Consider the following 27559-nt stretch of genomic DNA (forward strand, 5'->3'; position numbering starts at 1 on the left):
TATAATGTATGCAAATAACTTACTGTACATTTAGGCATTGTTTTCAAGTGCCGGTGAGTTCATTGAACCCTCTGTAGCAACCTTATGCAGGGTTCTAGTTAATCCCCATTTTACAGCTGAGGAAATGTTGCCAGGTGGTGCTAATGTTGATGGTACCGGTAAAGAGTGAGGAGGGGGGGAAAATCCCATCTCCCGGAAGTTCACAAGCCCTGTCATATCTGCTAGAGGGGACAACACCGCGCGGGGAGGCATGAAAGCAATAGGAAGACATTGAGGACTGACGGTGGCCTGAGCAGCCAGGGCTCGCCGGGATCGGCGGCCGATGGCTCCCTCCGATGGCCGACGCGGAGAGCGCAGCCGGCGGGATGAAACGGCCGTGAGGGGCGGGCCTCCGCTGGGGTGAGGGCTGAGGCGGGTACCCTAGAGACATTCCCGGGACTCGAGAGGCTGGAGGAATAGGACTCCGGAAGGCGCCGCGCGACGTGGCCCCGCGTTCCCGGCGACGCACCTGGGCCAGGTGTCATGGCCCCGCCCACCTGCAGTTGCCTTCGCGGTCACCTCACGCCCCTTTCAGTGGTGACTCCTCCGGGTGCCTCCGCGAGCACGGAGTGGGGTCCCGCCAGCACAGCGGGCGCTTGTTTGCATCGGGGTTACGGGCGCCTTAGGAGCCGTGACCTACACCGTATCCTTAGGAGCGACCCAGGGCAGCATCCCGGGCGCACGTGGAGTGGGAGGGAGCAGCGCCGGCCCCCGGAGCCCGATGGGGGCGGGGCTTCCTGGGCGCGCCCACGGGGCGGGGCTGGGCCCGAGGACCAATGGGGCGCGTGGGCTGGGGGGGGCGGGCACGGGGCCTGGCATCCCGGTAGCTGCAGCTGGCTTTTCCGGCACCCGCGCCCCCTCGGCCCGTAGCAGACCCCCCTCCGGCTCTTGGGGTTCGCCCCAGGGCGGCTGCGTCTTCCGGGTGGGTGAGTGAGCGCCCTGCCGCGCCCGGGCTGTGGGGATGCGCCTGGCCGGAGAGAAGCGGATCTTGGCCCCCTCCCACCCGCCCGGGGAGAAAGTGGGCTGGAACCGGTGGGGGGGGGGGGAGGAGGACCCACCTAGTGTTGCTGGCCTGTGTCTTTGTTTTGGTAGTCGAGGGGTGTGTTTGGGTTGGTCGAGATTGGAGGATGCCTCTGTGTGTGTGTGTGTGGGAGGAATCTGGTGAGGCGGCTTGGGGGAGAGGAGCTGGTTTGAAATGGGTTGAGAGAGGACTGATGGAGGCCGGGGCTTCGGAAGATTTGGAAATTTCTCGTTGGGTGAGGTGATTGCTTGGGGGAGGTGGGAGGGGGACAGCTCGGGACACCGGCGGAGGGGGTGAGGAGGGCTTCCTGCCCGGAACTCACTTCCCTTTTTGGGGGATTTGTTTCCTCTTGCACTGCTAGTTGAAAGGGGAGAGTATCTTTGCCTCTTCCCAGAGCCACTGCCATCCTTAGTCTCAGAGATATGGGGGAATGGGGTGGTCCCCAGGAGCTGGGAGGGGACTTGGTAACCAAATGCTGAGGGTGTGGGGTCTGCCATTGTCCCAGGAAGTGGCAAGGACCAGTCTGCCCCTCATGAACTCTCAGTTGCTGGTGAGTTCTTGCAGCTCTCCCTTTTGGGGAAGTTTCCAGGTGTTTGGTTAGAGATGTTTTTGAGGGGCTCCGTGGAGCTGCTTTCCATTAAGCAAACTGTCTTTTGCAGGCCTCATAACCCACTGGTGGCTTCTGCCTGCTCTCTGCCATGGCCAGCGAGAACTCTCCTCTGCTGGCCTACCGGCTCCTGGGAGATGAGGGGGTTGCCTTCTCTGCCAATGGGGCTGGGGGTCCCGGAGGGGCATCCGCCCGGAAGCTGTCCACCTTCCTGGGTGTGGTGGTGCCCACGGTCCTGTCCATGTTCAGTATAGTTGTCTTTTTGAGGATTGGTGAGTGGGGTGGTGGGGCTTCCTCAGGGGTACAGTGGGATGGGGAGGGGTCGGACTGGGATGGGGTGGGAAGGGGTCCTGGGAGAAGTGGGTGGATGAAGAGCTTGGGGAGAGGGCTCCCGTGGCCTTGTGTTTAGCTCTGCCCTGCAGGTAACTGATGCTGATGACCAGTGTGGTGTGGGGATGCATGAGCCACCCTCTGACCTGCTTTGCCACTCCTGTCCCAGGGTTCGTGGTGGGCCATGCTGGGCTGCTACAGGCTTTGGCCATGCTCCTGGTTGCCTACTTCATCCTGGCGCTCACCGTCCTCTCTGTCTGTGCCATCGCCACCAATGGAGCTGTGCGGGGGGGTGGCGCCTACTGTATCCTCCAACATTGATGGACTGGGGTCTGGGCTTTTCTGTCTTGTAGGGAGGACGAGGGGCCGGGGCAGGGGAAGAGGGAGACAAGTTCTAATAAATGTTCAGCAGGCAGGCCGATATGGGGAAGGTGACCAACATGGCCTTGCATGGATGTTAGTGCTAGTCTCCTGTCCACCAGGTGTTCCCAGCTGCCATTTTGGTGCTCCCAACAGTCTTGTCAATTAGGTCGTTCGTTTTACAGATGAGGAACTTGGAGCTCAAGAATATTAGTGACATGTGTAAAGCCACGTAGCTTGGGAGTGGCTGTGCTGGGCCAGCTTGACCCTGGGGACACTCTTGGTGTGTGTAGGGAGACAGGGCTGCGGAGTGCTTTGTGCCCAGAACCTTCCTCCTGCTCCAATTCACTCTCTTTTCCCTTAACACTCACCCCCTTCTTCCACTTTTAGTCATGATCAGCCGGACCCTGGGGCCTGAGGTTGGGGGCAGCATCGGCCTCATGTTCTACCTGGCTAACGTCTGTGGCTGTGCCGTCTCCCTGCTGGGGCTGGTGGAGGCCGTGCTCGATGTCTTCGGGGCTGGTCTGTGCTCCAGGCAGCTCTGCGGGTTTGCGGGGTCTGGGATTCCGGGGTCCCCAGGGAGAAAGCCCTCTCTAGAAGAATGGCAACGTGGTCCATGAGCTTGGCTTTCTTGAGCGCCTCCTGTGTTTCCCGCCACATAGGGACATCCGAGAGATGGTCCTGGCACACAGGCAGCTTACTCTTTAGTTGGGGGAGCCCAGGCTAACACTCCTAAAGTCAACAGAGCAAGATTGGTGCTATCCACCAGGAAGGTGTAGGATGCTGGAGGACAGTTGGGTAGGAGAGGGGGAAAGATAGTCTTTGAGGACAGTGGGGCCAAAGAGGGGGTTTGTTCCTGCTTTGATTCATGGTTGGGATCCCTCCTGGGGGTCTGGTCTTCTAACTCTCTTCCTTCCTCTTTGTAGACTCCACAGGGTCCAGTGGGCTTCATGTCCTGCCCCAGGGCTACGGCTGGAGCCTGCTCTATGGCTCCCTGCTGCTGGGCCTTGTGGGTGGGGTCTGTACCCTAGGGGCTGGCCTCTATGCCCGTGCCTCCTTCCTCACATTCCTGCTTGTCTCTGGATCCCTGGCCTCCGTGCTGGTCAGCTTTGTGGCTGTGGGGCCCAGGAGCATCCCCTTGACCCCTCGACCCGGCCCCAATGGCTCCTCTCTGCCGCCCCAGGTCGGCCACTTCACGGGCTTCAACAGCAGCACTCTGAAGGCCAACTTGGGTGGTGAGCTGGGCACAGGGGTGACGGGGTTCGGGCAGGCCCTTGGAATCCCTGGATAAGAACAGATGTCAGAAAGAATCAGGGGCAGGAGGTCAGATCTCTGAACAGTGCAGGTCATTTAAGATCTGGCCAGCGTGTCTGGTCCAGTGGGGAGCCAGCGTGACCACGAGATGTTCGGCCTTAGAGGAACTTTTTTTAGTTAGAGAGATAAAACGGACATTCAGGAAACAATTAAATCGCACAATGAGGCCAAGAATGATTCAAGTGGATGAAAGGCAGGCGAGTAGTTGGGAGGAGGGAGGCCTGAGTGTGGGCTGGGCGTGGGGAAGCGGGTAGAGCTGGAGGTGGTCTGAGGTGGGTTGGGGAATTCAGGTAGGAGTGAGAGGGGAGGGTGTCTCAGGAAGAAGCAAGGATGAAGGCCTGGAGGGAGGAATGAGGAGAATGGGGCAGGGGGTCGGCGGGGAAGGAGGTGATGAGGCCAGCTGAGCCAGGGCCCGTGGTGGGTCAGGGCTGGGGTCTTGGGGAGGGTGGTGGGGGAGGCGTGGGGGTTTGGATGGAAAGGGTGGCAGGGCCAAGATGCCTGGATCCCTGCGAGGGATACCGACGCCCTTTCCTCCCTGGAAACCATCCCTCAGCTGGCTACGCCAAGGACTACACCACGGGGGCCATGATGACCTTTGCCAGCGTCTTTGCGGTCCTTTTTAATGGCTGCACGGGCATCATGGCTGGGGCCAACATGTCAGGTGAGAGCCTCTGCCCACCGCGCCTTGGGGCTGTGGGGTGGCCACCCTGTGCTCCTATGGGAGTGCTGAGGGCTCCAGGATGTAGGGGTTAGTGGAGGGCTGACCTCTGACCTTCTGCTCCTCTCCTTCCAGGGGAGCTGAAGGACCCCAGCCGGGCCATTCCTCTGGGCACCATTGTCGCTGTCACCTACACCTTCTTCATCTACACCCTGCTTTTCTTCCTCTCCAGCTTCACCTGTGACAGGTGCCTGGGGAGGGGGCCGGCCTGGCCCTTGAGGGGGTGGAGCGGGGCTGTGGGACAAGGCTGCCACATCTGGATCACCCAGGGCAGCAAAGGCTGGGGGGGCAGGTACCCCCGTTGTTGAAGACTGTTTCTCCCACTGGGAGAGAGAAGGAGCTGCCGCCACCACAGATGGGGACAGCTGGCTAAATGCTGGTCGCCAGCCCGTAGCCAGTATTGCTGTGTCCCTGGGACTGCTGTAGCGCTTGGTTTGGGGGTGGGGGATGGCTTTCTAATCAATTTATATTTCCATAAATATTTGGATTCTTGTGCAGATAGTGTTAGGAATGTCCACCATGTGATTAAACCCAAAGCAGCCCGATGATAGCCAGCAAATACCACGTCTTTCCCCTCGGGGCACACATGATGCATTACAATGGGCTTTGAGATCGGGCTGGGTCAGTTGAGAATACCCAGGAATACCCCCTCTTCACCTCAGAGGAGAGAGTCAGAGCACTTGTCTCACAGTGGCCCTGGGACGGATGGGACGGATGCACCCGTGTTACCGAGTCCTCCTTTCCCTCCCTCCAGGACCCTGCTGCAGGAGGACTACGGGTTCTTTCGCGCCATCAGCCTGTGGCCCCCCCTGGTGCTGATCGGGATCTACGCTACATCGCTGTCAGCCTCCATGAGCTCACTCATCGGGGCCTCCCGCATCCTCCACGCTCTGGCTCAGGATGACCTCTTTGGTGCGCCGTCCCCTGCTCCTGGCCTGGTTCTGAGCACACACCTTCCCCGCTCCCCCATGTCTGCCTCGGTCTCCACTTGGCCGAGGCTGATGTGTCTGGCGCGTTTCTGTTTGCACAGGAGTGATCCTGGCACCGGCCAAGGTTGTGTCCCGAACAGGGAACCCCTGGGGGGCTGTGCTGTATTCTTGGGGCCTAGTGCAGGTAAGCCTTCCTTTCAAGCTGTCCTTCCCCTTCCCCTAAGCCCCTCCTGGTTCTGCTCCCAGGAGGGGCTTGGGCTTGGGCTGGGAGAGTGAACCAAAAAGACAGGATGCGATGCATGAACCCCAGCCTCTTGGTCCTCGTCTAGCTGGTGCTCTTGGCTGGGAAGCTGAATACACTGGCTGCTGTGGTCACTGTCTTCTACTTGGTGGCCTATGCTGCGGTGGACCTGTCCTGCCTGAGCCTGGAGTGGGCCTCGGCCCCCAACTTCCGGTGAGAGGAGAAGATGCCTATGTCCCCGGAAACAAAGAGGGAGGAGTGGGAAGGACTCAGTCCAGGGGACTGAGTTTGGAGATGCAGTGGAGCGGCAGGCCCTGAGTGCCCTTCCTTCTCTCCCCACCCCCAGCCCCACCTTCAGCCTGTTCTCCTGGCACACCTGCTTGCTGGGGGTGGCCTCCTGTCTGCTCATGATGTTCCTCATCAGCCCTGGGGCCGCCGGCGGCTCCCTGCTTCTCATGGGCCTGCTTTCCGCCCTGCTCACGGCTCGAGGAGGCCCCAGCAGCTGGGGCTACGTCAGCCAGGCCTTGCTTTTCCACCAGGTTGGGGGGCTCAGAGGAGGTGGGGAGGGGAGGAGGCAGTCTGGGAAGCCCCCCCCAATAGTCCTTCTTTTGCCGTGGCTGGAGTCGGGGTTCTTGTCCGAGAGGTGGGGAGTGGGGGCTGTCCGCTTGAGCCCTTCCTCTCCACGCCTCACCCCTGGCCCCAGGTGCGAAAGTACCTGCTCCGGCTGGACGTCCGGAAGGACCACGTGAAGTTCTGGCGGCCCCAGCTGTTGCTCCTGGTGGGGAACCCCCGGGGCGCCCTGCCTCTGCTGCGGCTGGCCAACCAGCTCAAGAAGGGGGGCCTCTATGTACTGGGCCACGTCACCCTGGGGGACCTCGGTGAGTCGCCCTCTGTTCCCTCCCCGGCTTCCTTCTCCCTCCTGCCTCAGATGCTGTAGATGCTGTTTGTGTTCTTTGGGTCCAACAGCCTCATGCTTCTTCCCCGATGACGCTTCCAACCAGCCAGAGCCCTGCCCAGACCTTTCTCTTTGACCATTTGGGATTTGGATTCTGGGGGAAAAGCACATGGGCTTGGCCCACATCTGCTGCCTCCCTTCTCTGCAGACTGCCTGCCCTCGGACCCTGTGCAGCCCCAGTATGGGGCATGGCTGAGCCTGGTGGACAGAGCCCAAGTGAAGGCCTTTGTGGACCTTACCCTCTCGCCCTCTGTGCGCCAGGGGGCTCAGCATCTGCTGCGGATCTCTGGCCTTGGTGAGCTACTCCTCCCTAGGTCCCCTCGGCCCCCTCTGTGGCCCCTTTAAATCTCTGCTGCCGTCCCCCAGACAGTAAACCACGAACTGCAAACTCCAGAAGGAGCTCAGGGTCTAGTGCAGATAAGACGCAGCGCTCAAGTTCAAAGATAACAGATGGTGTGAAAGTCTTGAGATGCTGAAGGACTGGAGATAGGTGCCACTGTTTTTGTTTTTGGTTTTTTTTTTTTCTGACCCAAAAATTAGGGCACGGGCTCTGAAGACTGTGTTGTGTGACTGGGGACAATGGGAGACTTTCTGAGGCTGGGGGGCTGCTCCATCGAATCCAGGGCAGGTGGTTTCTAGCCATCTGACTTCAAGACCGCTATGCACTGATGGGGCTGGTGACAAGATGGTATCTCAGCTGGGGCTTGGAAGGGGCGGAGAAGGAAGGGGTGGTGTGACACTGGCCTCCAGAGACCGCAGAAGATGCAGGGGGTGTGTGGGGCCGATGCTTTCTGAGCGAGTGGAAGATTGCCTGCCTTGTTACCCTGCCTTAGTGCCAAGGCCTCCGCCCTCGCACCCCAGCTTCCTGAAAACCTGTGCTGAGCTGCCACCTTCTTTCTCAATCCCAGGCGGGTGTCAGTCCCCTCCCTGAGTGCATAGTCCCTTCTCCATTTAGCTCTGGCTAAGGTTCAAGTGTTGGACAATATCCTGTTCAGTGTAAATCAGAACCCCGGACGATGCTCAGGAAGGGGTGACTAGTTTCATTTGCAAGATCGGCTGGAGTTCACACCTGCAGAGGTGTTCTGGGCTGTTGTCAAGCATTATTAGATAGTCCCTGGAGCATGTGAGAGGCTGGTGTCTCCTCAGCCCCACCCTTCGTGGGGGAAGCTGTGCCAGGAGACCACGACTTTCTACCACATTTATCCTGAGGAAAATGATTGAAACGAAGGCAAAGATTTAGAGGAAATCTAAATAGTAAGCCCTCCTGGAGTGCAGAACTTGATTTACTGGTGGGTTTTGAGCAACCCGTCTGTTTCACGGGAAGTAAGACAAGATCTTAGAGTCTTTCTGTAAATTCAGCTGTTACAGTTGGGGGTGGGGGGGCGGGGCTATCCAATTTCACATTGGTTGTTCAAAAATTTAAAGATTTTATTTATTTTATTTTATTTATTTATTTTATTTGGCAGAGAGTGAGAGCGCACAAGCAGGGGGAGTGGCAGGCAGAGGGAGAGGGAGAAGTAGGCTCACCAAGCAGGGAGCCCGATGCAGGGCTTGATCCCAGGACCCTGGGATTACGACCTGAGCCAAAGGCAGACACTTAATGACTGAGCTGCCTGGGCAACCCCCCCTCTTTTTTTAAGATTTTATTTTTATTGGTTGTTCAAAAATTTAAAAACCAGGAGCTGTCAGCAGGGACCTGGGGCATTGTGTTTGCTACACACACACACATACACACACACACACACACACACACACACACACGGGTCAGAGGCTCAGAGAATGGGCTCTGGTGCTGGGTCCCTTGTGTTTACCTGCGGACCCCAGTATCCCCTGACCATGAGCCTTGGGGCAAGTGACTTCACTGCTCTGTGCCTCAGGTTGCTTATCTGTGAAAGGGGTGAGTAAAGAGTCCCTGCCTCATAGTGTTGCTTCAAGGATCAGATGTGTTAAAACACGCAAAGTGGTTTCAACAGGACCTCGCCCTTGGTTAGCGTGCAGATGGGAGTCATTTCTTCACCAGGGACCATGCTTTGGACTCGCCATCATTAGGGCCCTGCGGTGGTGGCAACAGATCAGGCCCGTTCTCCTCCTCCCCCAGCAGAGGCTGGGGTGCTGTTTCCCTGGGGATTGAGGCCATGAGCTCAACTGTTGCCTACTCAGGGGGTCTGGTCTGCCTGGGGAGTCAGACCTTCACCTCCCATCACGCAAAAGGCGTGCTGCTCGGAGCCTGGAGTGCAGGCACCCTCCTGCCGTGGACCGGAAGAGCTCGTTAGTTAAGAAGACTCTCTCCTGAGGCGAACTTCGCCTTATATTTAAGTGGGGGCGATTAGTCATGCAGATACAACACATGAACGCATGAAAAGCATTTGGGAAAACTAAAAGTCATTATGCAAACGTGCGTAATGTTGCCCGGAGAGCCCAAGCACGGTGCGATCACCATACCTGACGGCTGACGTGTGTCGCTGTCAGTGTGTCCGAGTGGGCGCGTGTTAGCGTGGGATGGAGTTAGTCTGCGAGTCTGATTCCAGTCCGTTCCTTCCCGCATCCCCCCTCTCTGCCCCCAGGTGGCATGAAGCCCAACACGCTGGTCCTGGGGTTCTACGATGATGCTGCTCCCCAGGACCACTTCCTGACAGACCCGGCTTTCTCCGAGGCTGCTGATGGCACCCAGGAGGGCGGGTCCCCAGCCCTGAGCATCCAGTTTCCTCCACCTCGGGCTCCGGGGAGCCCCCGGGCTCTGAGTCCGCAGGACTACGTGGCCACGGTGGCAGACGCCCTCAAGATGAACAAGAATGTGGTTCTGGCCCGGGCCTGTGGGGCGCTGCCCCCTGAGCGGCTGAGCCGGGGCTCGGGGGGCACCTCTCAGCCGCATCACGTGGACGTGTGGCCCCTCAACCTGCTCCGGCCCCGGGGTGGGCCCGGCTACGTGGATGTGTGTGGCCTTTTCCTGCTGCAGATGGCAACCATCTTGGGCATGGTGCCTGCTTGGCATAGCGCCCGGCTCCGGATCTTCTTGTGCCTGGGGCCTCGAGAGGCCCCCGGGGCGGCCGAGGGGCGGCTCCGGGCACTGCTGAGCCAGCTGCGGATCAGGGCCGAAGTGCAGGAGGTGGTGTGGGGCGAGGGGGCTGGGGCTGGGGAGCCTGAGGAGGAGGAGGAAGGGGACTTCGTGAACGGCAGGCGGGGAGACGCCGAGGCGGAGGCCCTGGCGAGCAGTGCCAACGCCCTGGTTCGGGCCCAGCAGGGGCGCGGCCGAGGAGGAGGGCCCGGGGGGCCTGAGGGTGGGGATGGCGAGGGTGGGCCCGCCACAGCCCTCACTTTCCTGTACCTGCCTCGGCCGCCGGCCGATCCTGCCCGCTACACTCGCTACCTGGCGCTGCTGGAGACTCTCACCCGTGATCTGGGCCCCACGCTGCTCATTCATGGTGTCACCCCCGTCACTTGCACTGATCTCTGATGCCCTGGGGCCTGAAGCAGGGGGTGCCCGCGTCTAGTGACCCACCTCGATCGGTGGCTGTGGAAGGGAAGGGCAGCCTCCTCCCGCCTGCTCCACATGTGGGGTGTGGAGTCCGGTGGAAGTACTAGGGGATCTTGGGCGGGGCGTCCGTCTGTCCCTGGGAGAGGGGCTTCAGCGCACTAACGCAGGGCAGCTGGCCAGTCCCCACCACGCTGAGGGAGGAAGCCAGCAGCCCTCCCCACTGGCCTCCCTCCCTTCACCGGTGCCTTGATGGAGGCTGGGTCTCTGCTTTGACTCTCGGCTACCTCAGTCTCCCCTCGCCCGACAGACTTACAGACCCCCGAGGTGATGATGTTTTTGTTTTGTTTTATTTTTCTAACCGCTGAACGTGAATAAAAGACCGAAACACTATGGGCTGGCCGAGCACTGCTGGGGGGGGGTAGGTGGGGCGGGAAGAGGGAGAGATGCGTACAGGGTTGTGTGGGAAAGAGCCGCGCTGGAGCGTCCCAGCGGTGAGGTGGCCATGTGCAAGACCTGGGGCGCCGGTCTGGGGGGACGGGGAGAAACGCAGGCGGCCCTGGAAAGCCCTCCCTGCTCAGCAGGAGGGGGCTGACTGGGGGAGGGACGGCGGTTTAGGGCCTAGGGGGCCACGTGACCCTCCCCCAGGAATGCGGTGACGTCACTGGGGGCGTGGCTGTCCCCAAAATTAGGGAGGAAGGGGAAAAAAAAAAGCCAGAAAAAGTTTCTTTCCTGGAGTTCCAAACGAGGTGTGGGACGGGAGAAGGGGTCAAGACCAGAGGCTTGGGGCTCCACGGGGCCTGACTGCTGTCTGGAGTCTCCTGTTCCAGGCCATGTCGGGGCCCACCTGGCTCCCCCCAAGGCAGCTGGAGCCTGCAAGAGCCCCTCAGGGGAGAGCACTCCCCCGAGGCGCCCCGGGGCCGCCGCCAGCCCACGGAGCAGGTAAGGCAGCCCCAGTGCCACCGAGGGGGCCACTGGCCATTCCGCCCTCACCCCTGCCTTCTGGCTCCTGCCTCCCACCTGTCCCTGCCACCCCTTCTCTGAAGCCCTTCCGGCTTCCTGCTCCTCCTGCTCTGTTCTCAGACCCCAGGTGTGTGGGGGAGGAGAGAAGAGGGACCCAAGAGGGCAGCCTCCACACGTGTCACCCTCCTCTCCTTCCCCATCCCCACCTTGGCTCTCTCTTCCCTCACCCCAGCACTTCAGCCCCACCCCAGGGTCAATTTTTGCCCCCTCCCATCTGAGCAGTGTTACCAGGCCCCCGGGGGACCTGATGATCGGGGGCTCGCCTGGGTGGGGTGCCATGGAGCACCCCAACGCTCACAGGTGAGAACTGGACTTAGGGGGTGGGAGGTGGGGGCCCCCGGGGCAAGTGATCTGAATTTTCCCTGGTTTTGCTTCATCCCCAGGGGCTCCCCCCAGACAGGGGGGCCTTGCATCCAGGGAGCCTGGATGCTGAGATAGATTCGCTGACCAGCATGCTGGCTGAGCTGGATGGAGGTCGTGGTCATGGCCCACGGCGGTCAGACCGGCAGGTGACCCCCCCGTCCCCCCCTGCTCCTTGTCTCCTGCCCTCCTCCCCACTCCCCAGCTTGGTCCCTTCTCTAGATTCTCAAGCTAGACCCCCACCCCCGCCCCCACCCCCAGTGCATGGAAGAAGCTGAGCCGCCAGAGCTTACTGGGTTGTTAGCCTCTTGAGTGTGAGCCGTTGTCAAAGACCAGCGCTTACCCTGGGGTCACACACACAGGGGGTTCCCACAGGTATGTGTCCTGGAACGGGCCTGCTCACTCCTGGTCTGTGTTTCTCCCCAGGCTTATGAGCCCCCTCAGCCCCATGCCTACCGCACGGGCTCAGGCTCCCTGAAGCCGAATGGAGGGGGTGTTCCTATTCCTCCCCAACAGCTCTCAGCGTCCCCCTATGGGGGCCCCACTCCGGCCTCCTATGCTACAGCCAGCACCCCCGCTGGCCCTGCCTTCCCTGTGCAAGTGAAGGTGGCACAACCAGTGAGAGGCTGCGGCCCTCCCAGGCGGGGGGCCTCTCAGGCCTCCGGGGCCCTCCCAGGCCCCCACTTTCCTCTCCTAGGCCGAGGTGAAGTCTGGGGGGCTGGCTATAGGAGCCACCGTGAGCCAGGGCCAGGGGGTAAAGAGGAGGCTGCAGGAGGAGGAAGAGGAGGCGGGTACGGGCCCCAGGTAAGCCTCAGGTACTGGGATTTGGGGTCCTCACAGACACTGATTGGGTGGGGCGGGGGTGGTGTTTAGTGTCCTGGTTGTCAGAGGCCTGGGATGTGGTGCTGGCTAGGAGATACGAGAGGGAGGTGCTGGAGCTATACATTGGCTCCTGGAGGCGTGCCCCTGGGCCCTGGGCCGAGACCTCCTCAGATGAGCTTTCCGGGTGGAACTGCCTGGTCCCCTTCAGGAAGTTTGACAGCGCAGGGAGCTAGAGGTAGGGCCAAACCCCTGATTCCCCCCTCGCAGGTCCCCCTGAGCCAGCCTCCTGAGGAGGAGCTGGAGAGGCTGACCAAGAAGCTGGTGCATGACATGAATCACCCTCCCACCGGGGAATACTTTGGTGAGCTGACCGGAGGTGGGAAGAGCGGGGGACAAGAGTGGAGAGTTAGAGGGACCGCAAATCCACCTTCCTGATCTGCACTGATTGTCCCTCTCTGTCTCCAGGGCGCTGTGGCGGCTGCGGAGAAGACGTGGTTGGGGACGGGGCTGGCGTTGTGGCCCTGGACCGCGTCTTTCACGTTGGCTGCTTTGTGTGCTCGACGTGCCGGGCCCAGCTTCGGGGCCAGCATTTCTATGCTGTGGAGAGGAGGGCGTACTGTGAGAGCTGCTATGTGGTGAGTGGGCATGCTGGGGGGTTGCGGTGGGTGCTGGAGTCACCAGCCGGACGAAGGGGCTCCCACTGAAGGTGGGGACTAGATGTCCAAGCCCCAAAGAGGAACGGAGCTCAAAGCTGGGGGACTAAACTGATACAAAAGAAGGGAGGAATTACCAAAGTAGCTAAATCACTGGCTACTGGAGGGAAAGGACAACAGTCTCTTCGTGAGACGTTTATTTTAGAATTGAGGGTTATATGTTGAATTCCCACACCACCGCCCCTGTGAAGCAGCTGTTCCTCCTGAAGGAACCCGAAGCTCAGAGGCTAAATCACTTCTCCAGGAAGCTGCAGTGCTGGGATTTATACTCAGATCTGTTCAAGGCCACTTTGCACTGAATCCCTTCTAGGGTGGGCCAGCAGGGTACCTGCCTGGCCTGGGCCTCCTCAGCCCTGAACTTCCCACCCTCCTTCCTAACAGGCCACCCTGGAGAAGTGCTCCACGTGCTCCCAACCCATCCTGGACCGGATCCTGCGGGCTATGGGGAAGGCCTACCATCCTAGCTGCTTCACCTGTGTGGTGTGCCACCGTGGCCTCGATGGCATCCCTTTCACAGTGGATGCCACCAGCCAGATCCACTGCATCGAGGACTTCCACAGGTCAGGCTGGGTCTCCCATCTTTGTTTCAGGATGTCTGACCCTCCCCATCTTCCTCATTTCTCCTTCATGCCCCAGTACCAGCCTCTCCAGTTTCCCACCTCTGGCTTTGTCTCTTTTTTATTATCCATCACTGTCTCTTCTAAGATCCAAGACCATACCTCTGGCCTCTCCCGTTCCCTCGCATATCCCACCTTCTCTGGGCTCCACTGTTAGTCCCCTCCAACTCAGGGGTTTGATAGCCTCCTTGGTTCCCTTCCCCCCCAGGAAGTTTGCCCCACGATGCTCTGTGTGTGGTGGGGCCATCATGCCTGAGCCAGGTCAGGAAGAGACTGTACGAATCGTTGCTCTGGATCGCAGTTTTCACATTGGCTGTTATAAGTGCGAGGTCAGGGGGCCTGGGCAAGGGGGAATGGGAGGTTCTTGGGGCCTGGGGTGCTGGGTCTGGTAGAACCCAGGGCTTCAGGCCTGATAGAAAGCTGTTGGTTCTGTCTTAACAGGAGTGTGGGCTGCTGCTCTCCTCTGAGGGCGAATGTCAGGGCTGCTACCCGCTGGATGGGCACATCTTGTGCAAGGCGTGCAGTGCCTGGCGCATCCAGGAGCTCTCAGCCACCGTCACCACCGACTGCTGAGTCTTCCCAGAAGCACCTGTTACACTCCCCCTTCCCATCAGCCACCCTCCCTGACATCTACCTTTACAACTTTGCCACCAAATGCTGTGTCCTCTTCCTCCAATCATGAAATAATAATCCCTCAAGAGTTTACAAAACACTTTCAAGTGTACTGTCTCATCTGATTTTCACAGCAGCCTCACACAAGCACAGCTGTTGCGACTGCATTTTTGTAGAAGTGATCTCCTCAGATTGTATGTTTCCCAAATGGCAGTACCAAGATCAGAACCTGGCTGGGTCTTTGTAGACCTAGATTTTTGCAACTCCACTATACACTCTTGCAAACGTAGTTTGGTGTAAAGACACCCCTCCTCTCCGTGCTTGGAGTAAGGCTGCAGCATTCTCCAAGGAGGCAGCATTTCCTATTAAACCTTAACACTGCACTCCCTGAACAAGGACTTGGTGTTATCTCTGGGGTGGTGGTGCATTTAATCTGGCGCAGGCCAGACTCCGCCCGTTGATCAAGACCTCAACCTATAACCTATCCCGACCAAGTACTGGTTGGGGATAAGGCAGATTTCCCAGTTTCGCCTACGAGATGGGGGGTGTCTGTTGAGGAACAGCGGTAACGGGTTTGCTGGTGGTAAATATTGAGGCGGCAATAAAACCTGGGTCTCTGGTGCAGCACAAAATGGTGGGAGATGCTTTAAAATGGTTGCTTTATCCCGCTAAACGCCTGCACTCCCCAACTCCGTGCCCTGCGCCAGAAGAAAGGGAAAACAGCCCTGGATGAAGGCAGGAGGCTCCCCGAGCAGGGTGGTGGAGGTCAACAACTGTACATGAACTGGTTCAGGCTCCGGACACATCCGAGGGAGAGCGACCTTCGACCTCGGTCGGAGGAAGCTCTCCATCAAGCCCAGAAGGCCCTACCGCCCTCCCAAGGCGTCGAGGTGTCGCTTGGTCCACCTCGGCTCCCGTAATTCCTCTCCTCCGCGCAGTTCTCGTCCGGGAAAGCGCGCGAGACTTCCGAGTCCCCGCCCCTTCCCATCATCCCCGGGTGCCCCCAGCTTCTCGCTCTGCGTTTTAAGTTCCAGTTCAGGCCGCGGGGGAGTAGTTTGTGGTTGGGGCCCCGTTCTGTCGGTGACGCAGGCGCAGCGCGAGTGGCGCGCGGCGACCGCCCATCCCCGGCTGTCCCACTTTCTCTTCGTCTCCTTGGCCCCCTCGCTGAGAGCCCCGCGTCTCCCTCTCATCGTCCGCGCCGTCCTCGTCGCGCGCGCGAAGCAAGAGGCGGGCCCAGGTCTCCCGGAAAACTAGCCCGCGGGAGCGCGAGGCTAACGGCCGCGACCGCTCCCAGGTGGGGGAGGGGCGGGGCCTGGAGAGCCGGGGCTGCGGCGGGCGGGAGCGGGTTCGGGCGGCCGACGGGCGTGGGCAGGGAGACCCCCGGGGGCCAGTAGAGTGTCGGAGCCGTCCACCTGCTAGGGGAGAGGGCTTAGGATGGCGGGGACAGCGGAAGGCTGGCCTTTGCGGAGGGAGGCGGGGGTGCTGCTTCGGAGCAGCTCTGGAGCCTTTCCTCCCCTCGTCATTGTTCTGCACTCTGACCACCCCTGTCCGGGCTCCGGGCCCCCTCAGACCGCGCCATGGGTGACAGCGATGACGAGTATGACCGAAGGCGCAGGGACAAGTTCAGAAGGGAGCGCAGCGACTATGACCGTTCCCGGGAAAGAGATGAAAGACGTCGAGGGGACGATTGGAATGACCGGTAAGACTTACTTTGCTCAGTTTTGTCCCCCTGCCTCATTCTGTGGCGCTCGGCCCTCATTGTATTGCCTTTCTTAGTTTTATAGGGTGAACGACATGAAGTCTCTTGATATTTGACCGTTTCAAGTCGCTCAACCTATTCGCTTTTGGCCAGAGTTTTTTGTGTTTTTTTTTTTTTTTGGCTATGGCTCGATTTTTGAAATGTCCAAAAGGTCAAAGCAATAGACCTAAGACAGTTTGAGGAGGAAGAAGTAATATTTGTGCATGTACTTAAGATGCCTGCGTTTTGTTGTTTGTAAGTTACTCCTCAAAAAGGTTGATTCAAAGAAAGTTTAGAATTGACTCGACTGGATAGCTTGTCAGACCAGACCTGTTCCCTGGCAGAATATGGTTAAACTTCTTGTAGTTGTCTTCCCTGAAATTAGAAAGATTTTTTTGGACAATGAGGGTTAGGTTAACTGATTAGATTTGACTCAGCTAGTCATTAGCCTTCTGGGATGTCTTTGAATTAAATACCATTAAGGTGTTCCCATTGAGAGACATCTGACATCGTTTCCTTCCAATAAACTAATCAAGAGAAACGATTTTTTTGATCTAACGGACATCACAAAACATTACAGGGGGAAAAGTTTGAGGTGACTTACTGTAATATTTATTCATGCAGTGTTATTTTGAAAAATGTGTTTAGTAAAGCCTTTAGTCTGTAGTCAGTATATTTCTTCACTGGGGAGACCATCTGGCGCTTTTTCCCCCTAATTTTTTTTAAGAAAGAAAAAAATCACAAGTGTTCTGAATTCTGAAGATGGGTAAGAAGTAGTTACTGTGATTAAATAATTTATAGTCTGGGGCTTGGAGTGGAGGGCAAATGGGTGTGTTGCAGTTGAGTATATATGAGAGATCATCATAAAGGTGGTGAAATGTTGAAGGAGCAGAGCTAAGGTAGTGGAGTAGTGGTGGAGGTGATAATGTTGGTGAGAGTGCAAGAGAGTGACACTTAGCGAGACTTGGAAAGATGAATGGGAATTCCCCAGGCACAGGTGGAGTCAACAGTTTGGACTTGGGAACATAAAATTGTGTGCAGAAAAGAGCCCATATTCTAGGTTTTTGTTTTTTGTTTTTTTTAAAGTAGTGGCTTTCAGGAGCTCCTGGGTGGCTCAGTCCATTAAGTGTCAGACTATTGATTTCAGCTCAGGTCATGATCTCACAGTGTCCAGTTTGGCCCCACGCTGAGCTCCTTGCTGGGCATGGACCTTGCATAAGATTCTCTCCCTCTCCTGCTGCCCCTCCCCCCCCCCAATGATAATAAAGTAGCGGTTCTCAAAATGTGGTCCACAGACCCGAGGGATCTAGGGATCTGTGGTGTTAGAACTATTTTTATAGCAACTTTAAGGTAGGATTGTCGTTTTCACTGTATTGATGTTTGCATTGTTGATGCCATAGCATTGGTGGAAAATTTGCTGGTGTCTTAGTGGAAATCAAGGTAGTGGCACTAAGCAGTTAAAAAAAAAAAAAAAGCCCGTTTCACTTAATGTCCTTAATGAAGCAGTAAAATTTTTAAATTTCATTAAGTTGGATTCTTGTCTATACCTCTTTGTAATACACATGATGAGTGGGAAGTATGCATAAAGCACTTACATTGTGTAAAGGAGGAGTACAGTGGTTATCTTAAAGAAGAGTGTGGGATTGAGTTTTGAGTTGAGCTAGCAGGTTTTTTTGTTTTGTTTTGTTTTGTTTTTTGGTGGGATTCCATTTGTACGTAAATGAAAGATTGTCAAACAGTAGTTAATCCTACTGGGGTATTTTGATATATTCTTGAAAACAGACTAAGAATCTATTACTTCAAGGAAAATTGTTAGCTTTGTTGCTAGTGAGGAAGTGGAACTTCCAGCGAAAACTAAAATTTTGGAAAACTTGCGCTACTAGTGTGAGTTTGACAGTTTCCCATTACTTTAAGACTTCTCTGACGAGATAGGTAGTGATGTTAATGAATATGATATTTTGATATCGGATAATGAGATATGTCAAGATCCACTCAAAGAGCAAGGTAGAACAGTGGATTTAAATGTATCAGAGAACAAAATGTTCATTCATATGGTTTCAGATTCAGTGCTGCAACTTGCCTTTAAAGAAACTCTTGTCAAGTTTTGGGTAATCAAAGAATATCCCCAGTTACCTGAAAAGACTATTAAAGTATCTCTTTTTCCAGCTATGTATCTGTGAGGCTAGATTTTCTCCATATTTTTCAACCAAAGAATGTACTGCAACAGATTGCATGTAGAAGTAAATACGAGGGGGCGCCTGGGTGGCTCAGTCAGTTAAGCGTCTGCCTTTAGTTCAGGTTATGATCCCAGAGTGCTGGGATCCGGCCCTGGCCCTGCGTTGGGCTCCCTGCTCAGCTGGGATTCGGCTTCTCCTTCTCCCTCTGCCTCCCCCCGCCCCCCCGCGCTTGTGCATGAGCGCGCCCTCTCTCTCTCAAATGAATAAATAAAATTAATTTAAAAAAAAGTAAATGAGAATCCAGCTGTCTGTATTAAACCAGGCCTTAAAAGATTTGTTAACTGCAAAAACAATGGCACTGTTTTTGTTTTTTTTTTAAAGGTTTTTATTTATTTGAGAGAGAAAGCGAGAAGGAGCACAAGCAGGGGGAGTGGAGAGGGCAAAGCAGGCTCCCCACTGAGCAGGGAACATGGGGCTGTATCCCAGCACCCTGAGATCATGACCCGAGCCCAAGGCAGATGTTTAACCGACTGAGCCACTCAGTGGGTCGTTAAAAAGTTTTTTTTGAAAATAGCTGTTTTTCATAAAAATGTAGTTTGTGTTGATAATATAACTTCAAAATTAATAGACTTGTTTTAATTTGAGAACAGTAAGTACTGATGTCATCCACATAAGCAAAAACTCTTTAAATCTGTAATTTTATTTAATTTTTTAATTTATTTAAAGATTTTATTAGAGAGTGTGTGCGCACGTGCTCGCTTGCACATGAGTGGGGCAGGGGTGGGGCGCAGAGGGAGAAGCAGACTCCCCACTGAGCAGGGAGCCCTGACTCAGGGCCAGATCCCAGCACCCTGGGATCATGACCTGAGCTGAAGACAGATGGTTAACCTACTGAGCCACCCAGCTGCCCCTGCAGTGATTTTAGAGTGTGAGGTGGGGGTGGCGGTCCCAAGACCAAAAGTTTGGAAACCACTCAGAGCAGAGGAGGTTGTTATATAGTTAAGGTTGGGATAGAGGTAGCTGGTAACTGGTGGAGAATCTGGAATGACAGCAGGAACCAAGGTTTTGAACAGTGTTGTGGACTGGCATTTAGCAAGGAAAGGCTTGGCATGATTGCATTTGTGTTTGAGAAAGATTGCTTTTTTTTTTTTTTTTTTTTTTTTTTTTTTTTTTTAGATTTTATTTATTTATTTGACAGAGAGACAGCCAGCGAGAGAGGGAACACAAGCAGGGGGAGTGGGAGAGGAAGAAGCAGGCTCCCAGTGGAGGAGCCTCATGCGGGGCTTGATCCCAGGACTCCGGGATCATGCCCTGAGCCAAAGGCAGACACTTAACAACTGAGCCACCCAGGCGCCCCGAGAAAGATTGCTTTGATAGGAGAGAAGTGGGAGGGACCAGATGCTGCAGTTACAGGGGAAATGACCATGGTCAGGGCACACGGACAGGGCAGTTTGTGGATGGGGCAAGGACGAGGACAGTTTTGATAGGCTCCGAGGCAGAGGCTTAGCAAGTCAGTAGCTCCCGTGAGCTGTGAGGGTGACACTTGATAAGTTGGATACCTGGTGATGGTTGATATCCCCGCTCTGGGGGAAATAGGAGGTGGGAAGCAAGCTTGGGCATGAAGTGGTAGAAATAACAGCTTGCTCCTGACACGTCAAATTTGAGGTGGCCGTGGCTGCCTAGTCGGGGATTGTTAGTGCTGATCTGATCTGGAGGAACAGTTGGAGAGCCATCGCTTGAGGGTAGTGGTTGAAGCGATGACAGTAAGCAAGAGTCTTTTTCTGTTTAGAGAATAATCTTGTAATCGTAGGCTTTTAGTCTGGTGTCTCAGGATAGGAAGGGGCTGTCCAGGAGCATGACCGTCTGTATCCTATTACTGTTACTCATTCTTATCGCCAGAGAGTGGGACCGTGGCCGGGAGCGCCGCAGTCGAGGTGAATATCGGGACTATGACCGGAATCGGCGAGAGCGCTTCTCACCTCCCCGCCATGAGCTCAGCCCCCCACAGAAGCGCATGAGGCGAGACTGGTGAGGTGGCAACAGTTTCTCTGGCTTCTCTTCTTAGCCTCAATTCCTCCTGGCCCCGGCTGTGTTCTTCACTTTCGCTGAGGACTTTGTCATTTCATTTTCTCAGACTTCTTATAAACCCATCTTTTTTTATCCCCTTAAACCTTTGGGTGAGAGACCACATTCCATATGCCCCTTCTTCTGTCCTATCCTCCTTCGTGCTCTGGAGACATGATTCCCTTCTCTGTCTGACTTTTGTGTCCCCCACCCTCAGGGATGAGCACAGCTCTGACCCATACCACAGTGGCTATGAGATGCCCTATGCTGGGGGGGGTGGGGGCCCTACTTACGGCCCCCCTCAGCCCTGGGGCCACCCAGACGTCCACATCATGCAGCACCATGTTCTGCCTATCCAGGCCAGGTAAAGACCTGGGGTTCTGGGGTTCTTGGGAAAAGGGAGATGCTGGTTTGGGGGATGGATCGGGATTGCCAAAGACTGGCTGAGCCAGGAAGTGGGTTAGGTACAGAGAGGAGTGCCTGTGGGGTGGTAGCAGTTGGTGCCTGGGGTGATGTCCATGGTGGGCAAAGGAAGGGGGGCAGCTGGCTACCTTGGCTCCCCCATCCCCCCCACCCTCTTCCCCCACAACCAAGACTTCCTGACCGGGCCCCCCCCAGGCTGGGCAGCATCGCAGAGATTGACTTGGGCGTGCCACCACCGGTGATGAAGACCTTCAAGGAGTTTCTCCTGTCATTGGATGACTCTGTGGATGAGACAGAGGCTGTAAAGCGCTATAATGACTATAAGCTGGATTTTCGAAGGCAGCAGATGCAAGATTTCTTTTTGGCTCATAAAGATGAGGAGTGGTGAGTGCCCCCGTTTTCCTGCTCTCTGTTCCCTAGCATGTTTCCCCTGGCCCCGCCAGGAGCCTGCAGCCCTGTCCTCTTCCCATTTTCCCCAATCCAGAACTTCCTGGGGGTGGGGGATGGGAAGTACAACAGCATTGGCTGATGGGTTCTCCTCCTCACTTCAGTGTCTGCCACGGCCTCCCACCCCACCTCGCTTCCCCTCTGTCCTCAGTGAGTGGGACACCTCCAGGCAGCTGGCCAGAGCCACCTGTTCCCTTGGGGCAGCAGACAGACTGCTTCCCACTTGCTGGTATGGGGTCATTGTCATCCCTGATCGCCGGGACCCTGTGTGTGGCTGTGGTGTTCTCCCAAAAGCAACGCGTGAATCCAGACAAGAAAAAGCAAAGATCTCAGGGTCGTTTGACAGAAAAAGAATTTTAATTTTTTTCCTTTTGTGGATGTTTTAATTTTAATCAACCATCTTTTCCCCCCTTCCTGCTCCTCCTCCTCCTCATCCTCTTTCTGCTCCTCCTCCTTGAAAAGAGCCAGAACTGGGAACTACACCCGCTCATCGACGGAGCTCGGAGCAAACCCACCTCCACCCCCACCATACCCAGCCCATACATGAGCCCCCTGGGCTGAGCTGCGCTGCCCCGGCCAGGCAGACAGGCAGGGCACTGCTGTGCACAATGCAGCGGTTTAGCTGAATGTGAATGCTCAGGCAGCTAGTCAGTCAGGGCCCCCACCGCGGAGCCCCGCGGGGGTGGGGCATCTGGGCCGGGACGCCCCAGCCAGGAGCCAGCCGGTGGCCCACCTGCCAGCATGGGCCCTGGGCGCGGCTAGTTAAATCTTGAGCTCTGTTTGACCAAGCGGCCAAGGTAAAGATCCTGGAGGTGATGCCTGCGGCTTTCCTTTCCTCTCACGCTCAACTTGTGGTTCTGTTCTGTTTTGTCTGTCACTGTCCCCTCTTTCTTCTTTCTCCGTGTCTTGGTCTCATTCTCTCATGTACTTTTCATTCTTTCTCAGTCCCTGTCCTTGCTCCTTGCCTAACCACTTGTTTCCTCTGGTTTTTTCAGTTTCTCTGGCCTTTAGTTTTTCCCCTTGTTTTCGATTTCTGGGACTTTCTCACACTTTCCCTTTCTGCTTTTTCTCATACTCCTCATTTCTTCTGTTTTTCCCTCCAAGGTCTTATTTTAAATGTTGCCTTTCCATGCTCCACCCTAATCCTCCACCCCTCTCCTCTCTCTCTCTCCCTGTGGGCAGTACCTGAGGTTATAAGGGCACTTCAGTTTCTCCCTTTGGTCTTTCCCTGTCCCTCCACCATCTGCTTTTCTTCCCAAGGGGGGAGAAAGCTTTTCTGCCTTTTTTGGCTTTTCCTATCTGGTGCATTTCAGGTTTCCCTCTGTCTTCCACCTAGGGATGGAGGGAGTTGGTGGGAGCAGCCCTTTTAATGACTGAAGTTTGGGGTTGGCAAGGAGAGGGAGGTTCTTTGGGGCCTACTATTTCCTTAGCCTTCCTCTTGGAAGCTTTGGGAAACTACACTTTTTTAAGTGAGTGTTTTCCAGAGACTCAGGGCAATCGTTCTGCCTCTCTAACTCTGGCCTCCCCCTGTAGTCATTGCTTTTCCCAAATCCAGAGCTCTTAGTTCCTGGCTCTCCCCCAGATCTTCTCAGAGCATAACCTCTGGTTCCTTTTTGGGGGTATTGGGTGGTTCTAGTGCACCCCTCTCCCCAGTCTTTCTGCTTTCATGGTTTTTTTGTGGGTGTGAGAGGATGGGGGCTAAGCCCTGACTTGCCTGGGCCCCTCCCCATGTCCTGGCCCTGGCATCCAGTGACTATTTTGTCTCTTCCCTCCCCACTTCCTTCCCAGGTTTCGGTCTAAGTACCACCCAGATGAGGTGGGGAAGCGTCGGCAGGAGGCCCGGGGGGCCCTGCAAAACCGACTGAGGGTATTCCTGTCCCTCATGGAGAGTGGCTGGTTTGATAATCTTCTCCTGGACATAGACAAAGCTGATGCCATTGTCAAGATGCTGGATGCAGGTGTGTGGATCGGGAAGGGAAGAGGGTGTCTGGTGACCAAGATCTTGGTTGGGAAGTAAAAGTCAGCTGATAAGCCGGAGGCTGTAGGCCAGGGCCATTGTGACCTCTGCTCCCTTTGTTGGTAGCTGTGATTAAGATGGAAGGAGGGACAGAGAATGATCTGCGCATCCTGGAGCAGGAGGAGGAGGAGGAGCAGGCAGGAAAGCCTGGAGAGCCCGGCAAGAAAGAGGAAGGCCGGGCTGGACCAGGCCTGGGGGATGGAGAGCGCAAGGCCAATGATAAGGATGACAAGAAAGAAGATGGCAAACAGGTCAGAGTGCTGGGCTTGCTCGGTGCTGCCTGTGAGCACCTGGGGAAGAGGACGGAGCAGCTTCAGTGGGCGGGGGGCCTGGAGGGCTGTGTGCTGGGTCCCGGAGCGGTGGAGGGCTAGGGCGGGACTGGGCCCTCTGAGAAAGGTTGAAGAGGAGATGGACATGCCCGGGATTGTCTGTACCTGCAGGCTGAAAACGACAGTTCTAGCGATGACAAAACTAAGAAATCTGAGGGTGATGGGGACAAGGAAGAGAAGAAAGATGACTCTGAGAAAGATGCCAAAAAGGTAGGGTATCTCTTGCCAGGGGATTGGTGTCAGGTGCAGAACCCTCGTTATGTGACTCCCTTCCTATTGCTGTGGCTCTCACAGAGCAGCAAGAAGCGGAATAGGAAGCACAGTGGGGATGACAGCTTTGACGAAGGCAGTGTGTCCGAGTCCGAGTCCGAGTCGGAGAGTGGCCAAGCTGAGGAAGAAAAGGAGGAGGCTGGTCGGTTTTATTTTCTGCTTCTAGTCCATTCTCTTCCTACTGAATAGGGGTAGGAGAGGTGGGAGTGGGTAAAACTGGTAAGGGCGCGCCTTTGGGAGATGAGGGTGGGGAGGTGGGAGCGTGACTGCTTGTGTCTTCCCCTCCAAAATCAACAATAAAAAATCGCCAACTCCCACCACTTTCTGCATAGAAGAGGCACTCAAGGAAAAGGAGAAGCCCAAAGAGGAAGAAAGGGAGAAGCCAAAGGACACTCCTGGGTTGGAATGTAAACCTCGGCCCCTCCATAAGACTTGCTCCCTATTCATGCGCAACATCGCGCCCAACATCTCTCGGGCGGAGATCATTTCTGTGAGTGGGGCAAAGCGGTATTGGGAATGGCACCCAGGCTCCATCTTTGGTGGTAGGGAGGGGGAGCTGGTGAGGCAGGGGAGAAGATAATGTGACTCTGCTTCTAACATATACCCCTGTTTCTCTCACAGGGAAGCCCCTTCTCATGGGCCCATGTCTTTTGTGGGCTGGCCCTGACTGCACTGTTTGCTTTTAAGTGCTATTATTCTGAAGCCCTTTTGTGGTTTTTCCTTACTTGAGTAAAGATTCAAAGGCAGTTCCCAGGGTTCTAAGGACATGGGGATTGGAGGAAGAAGTGAAACGTTGAATTGCTCAATGGGGTTTCTGTTGCTTTGCTTTTCCAGCTTTGTAAAAGGTACCCAGGCTTCATGCGTGTAGCACTGTCAGAGCCCCAGCCTGAGAGGAGGTGAGGAATGGAGCGAAGAGTGACCCTGGATACCCTGGAGATACGGTACAGGGGGAGGCTAGTGGCCAGTATCCCTTCTACCCTAGGGTTATGCTGACCTTTTCTTCTGTAGGTTTTTCCGTCGTGGCTGGGTGACCTTTGACCGCAGCGTTAACATCAAAGAGATCTGTTGGAACCTGCAGAATATCCGAGTAAGTGCTGAGAGTGGGCTCTCTCTGCTGCACACCGCCTCGGATTCCTTTATTCTTTGATTCATTCGTTCTACCCCCGTCCATCCATTCAGTCTGCTCATGTTAGGTATATACTGGTGTCTGTGAATAAGATCCTCCTCTCCTGGTCCCTGTTCTCGGGGAGCTAACGGTCCAGTCGCTGGTGCTGTCAGTAGGGCCAGTCCCTGGAGCTGCTCCTTCTTGGGCAAGTGTTAGTGAACTTTGCGTTCGTTCCCTCTAGCTCCGGGAGTGTGAGCTGAGCCCTGGTGTGAACAGAGACCTGACCCGTCGAGTCCGCAACATCAACGGCATTACCCAGCACAAGCAGATAGTGCGCAATGACATCAAGCTGGCCGCCAAGCTGATCCATACACTGGATGACAGGACCCAGCTCTGGGCCTCTGAGCCTGGGACACCTCCCCTGCCAACAGTCAGTGACTCCCTGTGGAACTTTTCCAAAAGCAGCCGATACCGTGTCGTCTGCTATGGGCACCTCTGGTCTTGTCTGTAGCGTTGACCCCTTGTTCTTATCCTATCTGGGCAGCACCTCCAGCTTCCAATAGAACAGACTGGCATTAGTGACGATGTATTGGCTAGCTTAGAATAAATAAGAAAAAGCCAAATAATGAAGCAGTGGTAATGGGCCAAGTGAACCCTGGATTCTTTTCTGCTTTAGATGTGGAGCTTCTGAGATTTTTCTCTTGTTGTCTCACTTGCCCTTCTTCCTCCCTACCAGAGTCTGCCCTCCCAGAACCCAATCCTGAAGAATATCACTGACTATCTGATTGAGGAAGTGAGTGCGGAGGAGGAGGAGCTGCTGGGGAGCAGTGGGGGGGCTCCCCCCGAGGAGCCCCCTAAGGAAGGGAACCCAGCAGAGATCAACGTGGAGCGGGATGAAAAACTGATCAAGGTGCCAGCAAGAGCAGGCGGGCAAGGTCCTGGCATGGGAGGGCAGCAAAGGGGCAAGAAGAGTATGGTGACTCATGGATTTTCATTTCCCTCAGGTTTTGGACAAACTCCTTCTCTATTTGCGTATTGTGCATTCCTTGGATTATTATAACACTTGCGAGTACCCCAATGAGGATGAAATGCCCAACCGCTGTGGCATCATCCATGTTCGGGGGCCCATGCCACCCAACCGCATCAGTCATGGAGAAGGTGGGCTCCCAGCTTCCCCATTCCTGATTCCCCTTTGGTTTCCCTTTCTCCTCAGCTGCCTCTGATCTTAGATTGTTCTGGTAGCAGTGCCTTACCATCCTCTCCTCTTATCCTCTCCTTTTTTTTTCTTTAAAGATTTTATTTTTAAATGATCTTTATGCCCAATGTGGAGCTCAAACTCAGGACCCTGAGATCAAGAGTCACATGCTCTGACTGAGCCAGCCAGGCGCCCCTTATTCCTTCCTTTTTATTCCTTGCTTCTGGCTCTCTTCTCCAACCTGCTGTTATCTCTGTTCCCATACCACAGTGCTAGAATGGCAGAAGACATTTGAGGAGAAGCTGACTCCACTGCTGAGTGTACGGGAATCTCTTTCCGAGGAAGAAGCTCAGAAGATGGGTCGCAAAGACCCTGAGCAGGAAGTGGAAAAGTTTGTCACCTCTAACACCCAGGAACTGGGCAAGGATAAGTGGCTTTGCCCTCTCAGTGGCAAGAAATTCAAGGTCTGGGATGTTAGGGAGTTGTGTGTTACAACTGTGGGCAGAGGGGGTTGAGCCAGGAAACCTCCTCAGGCCTGGGGAGGAACTGGCTCTGGAATTGGTGGGCGGGGAGGTTGATTGTCCTTCCACATTGCTCTCTTCTGACTCTCTTTCTTTACCCAGGGCCCTGAGTTTGTACGCAAACATATCTTCAACAAGCATGCAGAGAAGATTGAGGAAGTGAAGAAGGAGGTGGCATTTTTTAACAACTTTCTTACTGATGCCAAGCGCCCAGCTCTGCCCGAGATCAAGCCAGCTCAGCCACCTGGCCCTGCCCAGAGTAAGATACGATCCATGAGGGTCTGCCACATTTCCTCTCCCTCGACTATTCAAGGACTCCCAGTTCTCTTATTCTGTGATCCTCTGAGAACTTTCTATCCTACTGTCAGGCAATATTTCTTAAAAGCCAGTTGTTGTTCCCCAGTCTGTCCCCCCCCCAACCCCCCCGCAGTAATTCATGTTCCTGTCCATGTTGTACTCCCCCCAGGCCTGACCCCGGGACTCCCCTACCCACACCAGACTCCCCAGGGCCTGATGCCCTATGGTCAGCCCCGGCCCCCCATCTTGGGCTATGGAGGTAAGTATAGGGGAAGACCGGGAAGGGCTTAGTGGCTGTGAGGGGCTGGGGGAAAGGAAGCTTAACCAAGGTATAGTTGAGGTCATAGGTTTTCAACTCAACACTGATCTCTTGCGTAGCTGGTGCTGTCCGCCCTGCAGTCCCCACGGGAGGGCCTCCATACCCTCATGCCCCCTATGGTGCTGGCCGAGGGAACTATGATGCCTTCCGAGGCCAAGGAGGTTATCCTGGGAAGCCTCGGAACAGGTGAGAATGAGCTAAGACGTCTAAGCTTTCTTGCTCTCTTCAAGTTCCCTTTCAGGGACCCTCAACTGTCCTCCCATCTTACCTCCTCCGTATCTCACAGGATGGTCCGAGGAGACCCACGGGCCATTGTGGAATACCGTGACCTGGATGCTCCAGATGATGTGGACTTCTTTTGAGCCATCTACTTTTCCTCACTCCTGGTATCGTCTATAATTGTGACTGCCTCGTCCCATCCAGCTGAGAAGGTTTTTTTTTTTGTACGTTCAACCCTACTGCCAATAAAAGCACTTCCATAGTGATTATTATGTACCTTCCCAGATTCTCCCAAAGATTGGCTG

At 55.5% G+C, this 27559-nt stretch overlaps 3 protein-coding genes across 10 annotated transcripts; all 3 read left to right on the forward strand.

The window, feature by feature from the left end:
• The first annotated feature begins 834 nt into the window (after window positions 1–834).
• On the forward strand, window positions 835–10379 carry SLC12A9 (solute carrier family 12 member 9). 6 transcript variants are annotated; one of them, XM_040634873.1, is made up of 14 exons: window positions 835–965; window positions 1720–1939; window positions 2167–2301; window positions 2748–2879; window positions 3284–3592; window positions 4225–4332; window positions 4465–4576; window positions 5144–5301; window positions 5420–5502; window positions 5648–5772; window positions 5906–6098; window positions 6263–6437; window positions 6663–6809; window positions 9079–10379. In XM_040634873.1, exons 2-14 carry the CDS (start codon window positions 1759–1761, stop codon window positions 9966–9968), a joined length of 2748 nt encoding a protein of 915 aa, XP_040490807.1. In that variant the 5' UTR covers window positions 835–965; window positions 1720–1758; the 3' UTR covers window positions 9969–10379. The 6 variants fall into 6 exon arrangements, with proteins under 6 accessions (XP_040490807.1, XP_040490808.1, XP_040490810.1 ...); XM_040634874.1 differs by having other exon boundaries at window positions 886–961; XM_040634872.1 differs by lacking the exon at window positions 835–965 and adding an exon at window positions 1498–1610.
• A 130-nt stretch (window positions 10380–10509) lies between these two features.
• On the forward strand, window positions 10510–14233 carry TRIP6 (thyroid hormone receptor interactor 6). 2 transcript variants are annotated; one of them, XM_008698438.2, is made up of 9 exons: window positions 10510–10928; window positions 11182–11309; window positions 11393–11518; window positions 11796–12173; window positions 12459–12552; window positions 12657–12826; window positions 13286–13464; window positions 13730–13850; window positions 13963–14233. In XM_008698438.2, the coding sequence occupies exons 1-9, from the start codon at window positions 10820–10822 to the stop codon at window positions 14092–14094; spliced, it is 1437 nt and encodes a 478-aa protein (XP_008696660.2). In that variant the 5' UTR covers window positions 10510–10819; the 3' UTR covers window positions 14095–14233. The 2 variants fall into 2 exon arrangements, with proteins under 2 accessions (XP_008696660.2, XP_040490813.1); XM_040634879.1 differs by lacking the exon at window positions 11796–12173 and having other exon boundaries at window positions 10518–10928.
• Window positions 14234–15180: 947 nt separating this feature from the next.
• On the forward strand, window positions 15181–27520 carry SRRT (serrate, RNA effector molecule). 2 transcript variants are annotated; one of them, XM_040634881.1, is made up of 20 exons: window positions 15181–15427; window positions 15703–15832; window positions 19948–20076; window positions 20330–20476; window positions 20731–20919; window positions 22771–22940; window positions 23066–23250; window positions 23440–23538; window positions 23623–23740; window positions 23931–24088; window positions 24433–24494; window positions 24607–24685; window positions 24945–25133; window positions 25440–25613; window positions 25708–25861; window positions 26169–26362; window positions 26522–26678; window positions 26886–26975; window positions 27095–27221; window positions 27322–27520. In XM_040634881.1, exons 2-20 carry the CDS (start codon window positions 15711–15713, stop codon window positions 27395–27397), a joined length of 2619 nt encoding a protein of 872 aa, XP_040490815.1. In that variant the 5' UTR covers window positions 15181–15427; window positions 15703–15710; the 3' UTR covers window positions 27398–27520. The 2 variants fall into 2 exon arrangements, with proteins under 2 accessions (XP_040490815.1, XP_040490814.1); XM_040634880.1 differs by having other exon boundaries at window positions 15182–15427; window positions 26874–26975.
• Window positions 27521–27559: the final 39 nt, after the last annotated feature.

Source organism: Ursus maritimus, unplaced genomic scaffold (assembly GCF_017311325.1).
Source record: "Ursus maritimus isolate PB19 unplaced genomic scaffold, ASM1731132v1 scaffold_2, whole genome shotgun sequence".
Classification (NCBI taxonomy): Eukaryota; Metazoa; Chordata; class Mammalia; order Carnivora; family Ursidae; genus Ursus; species Ursus maritimus.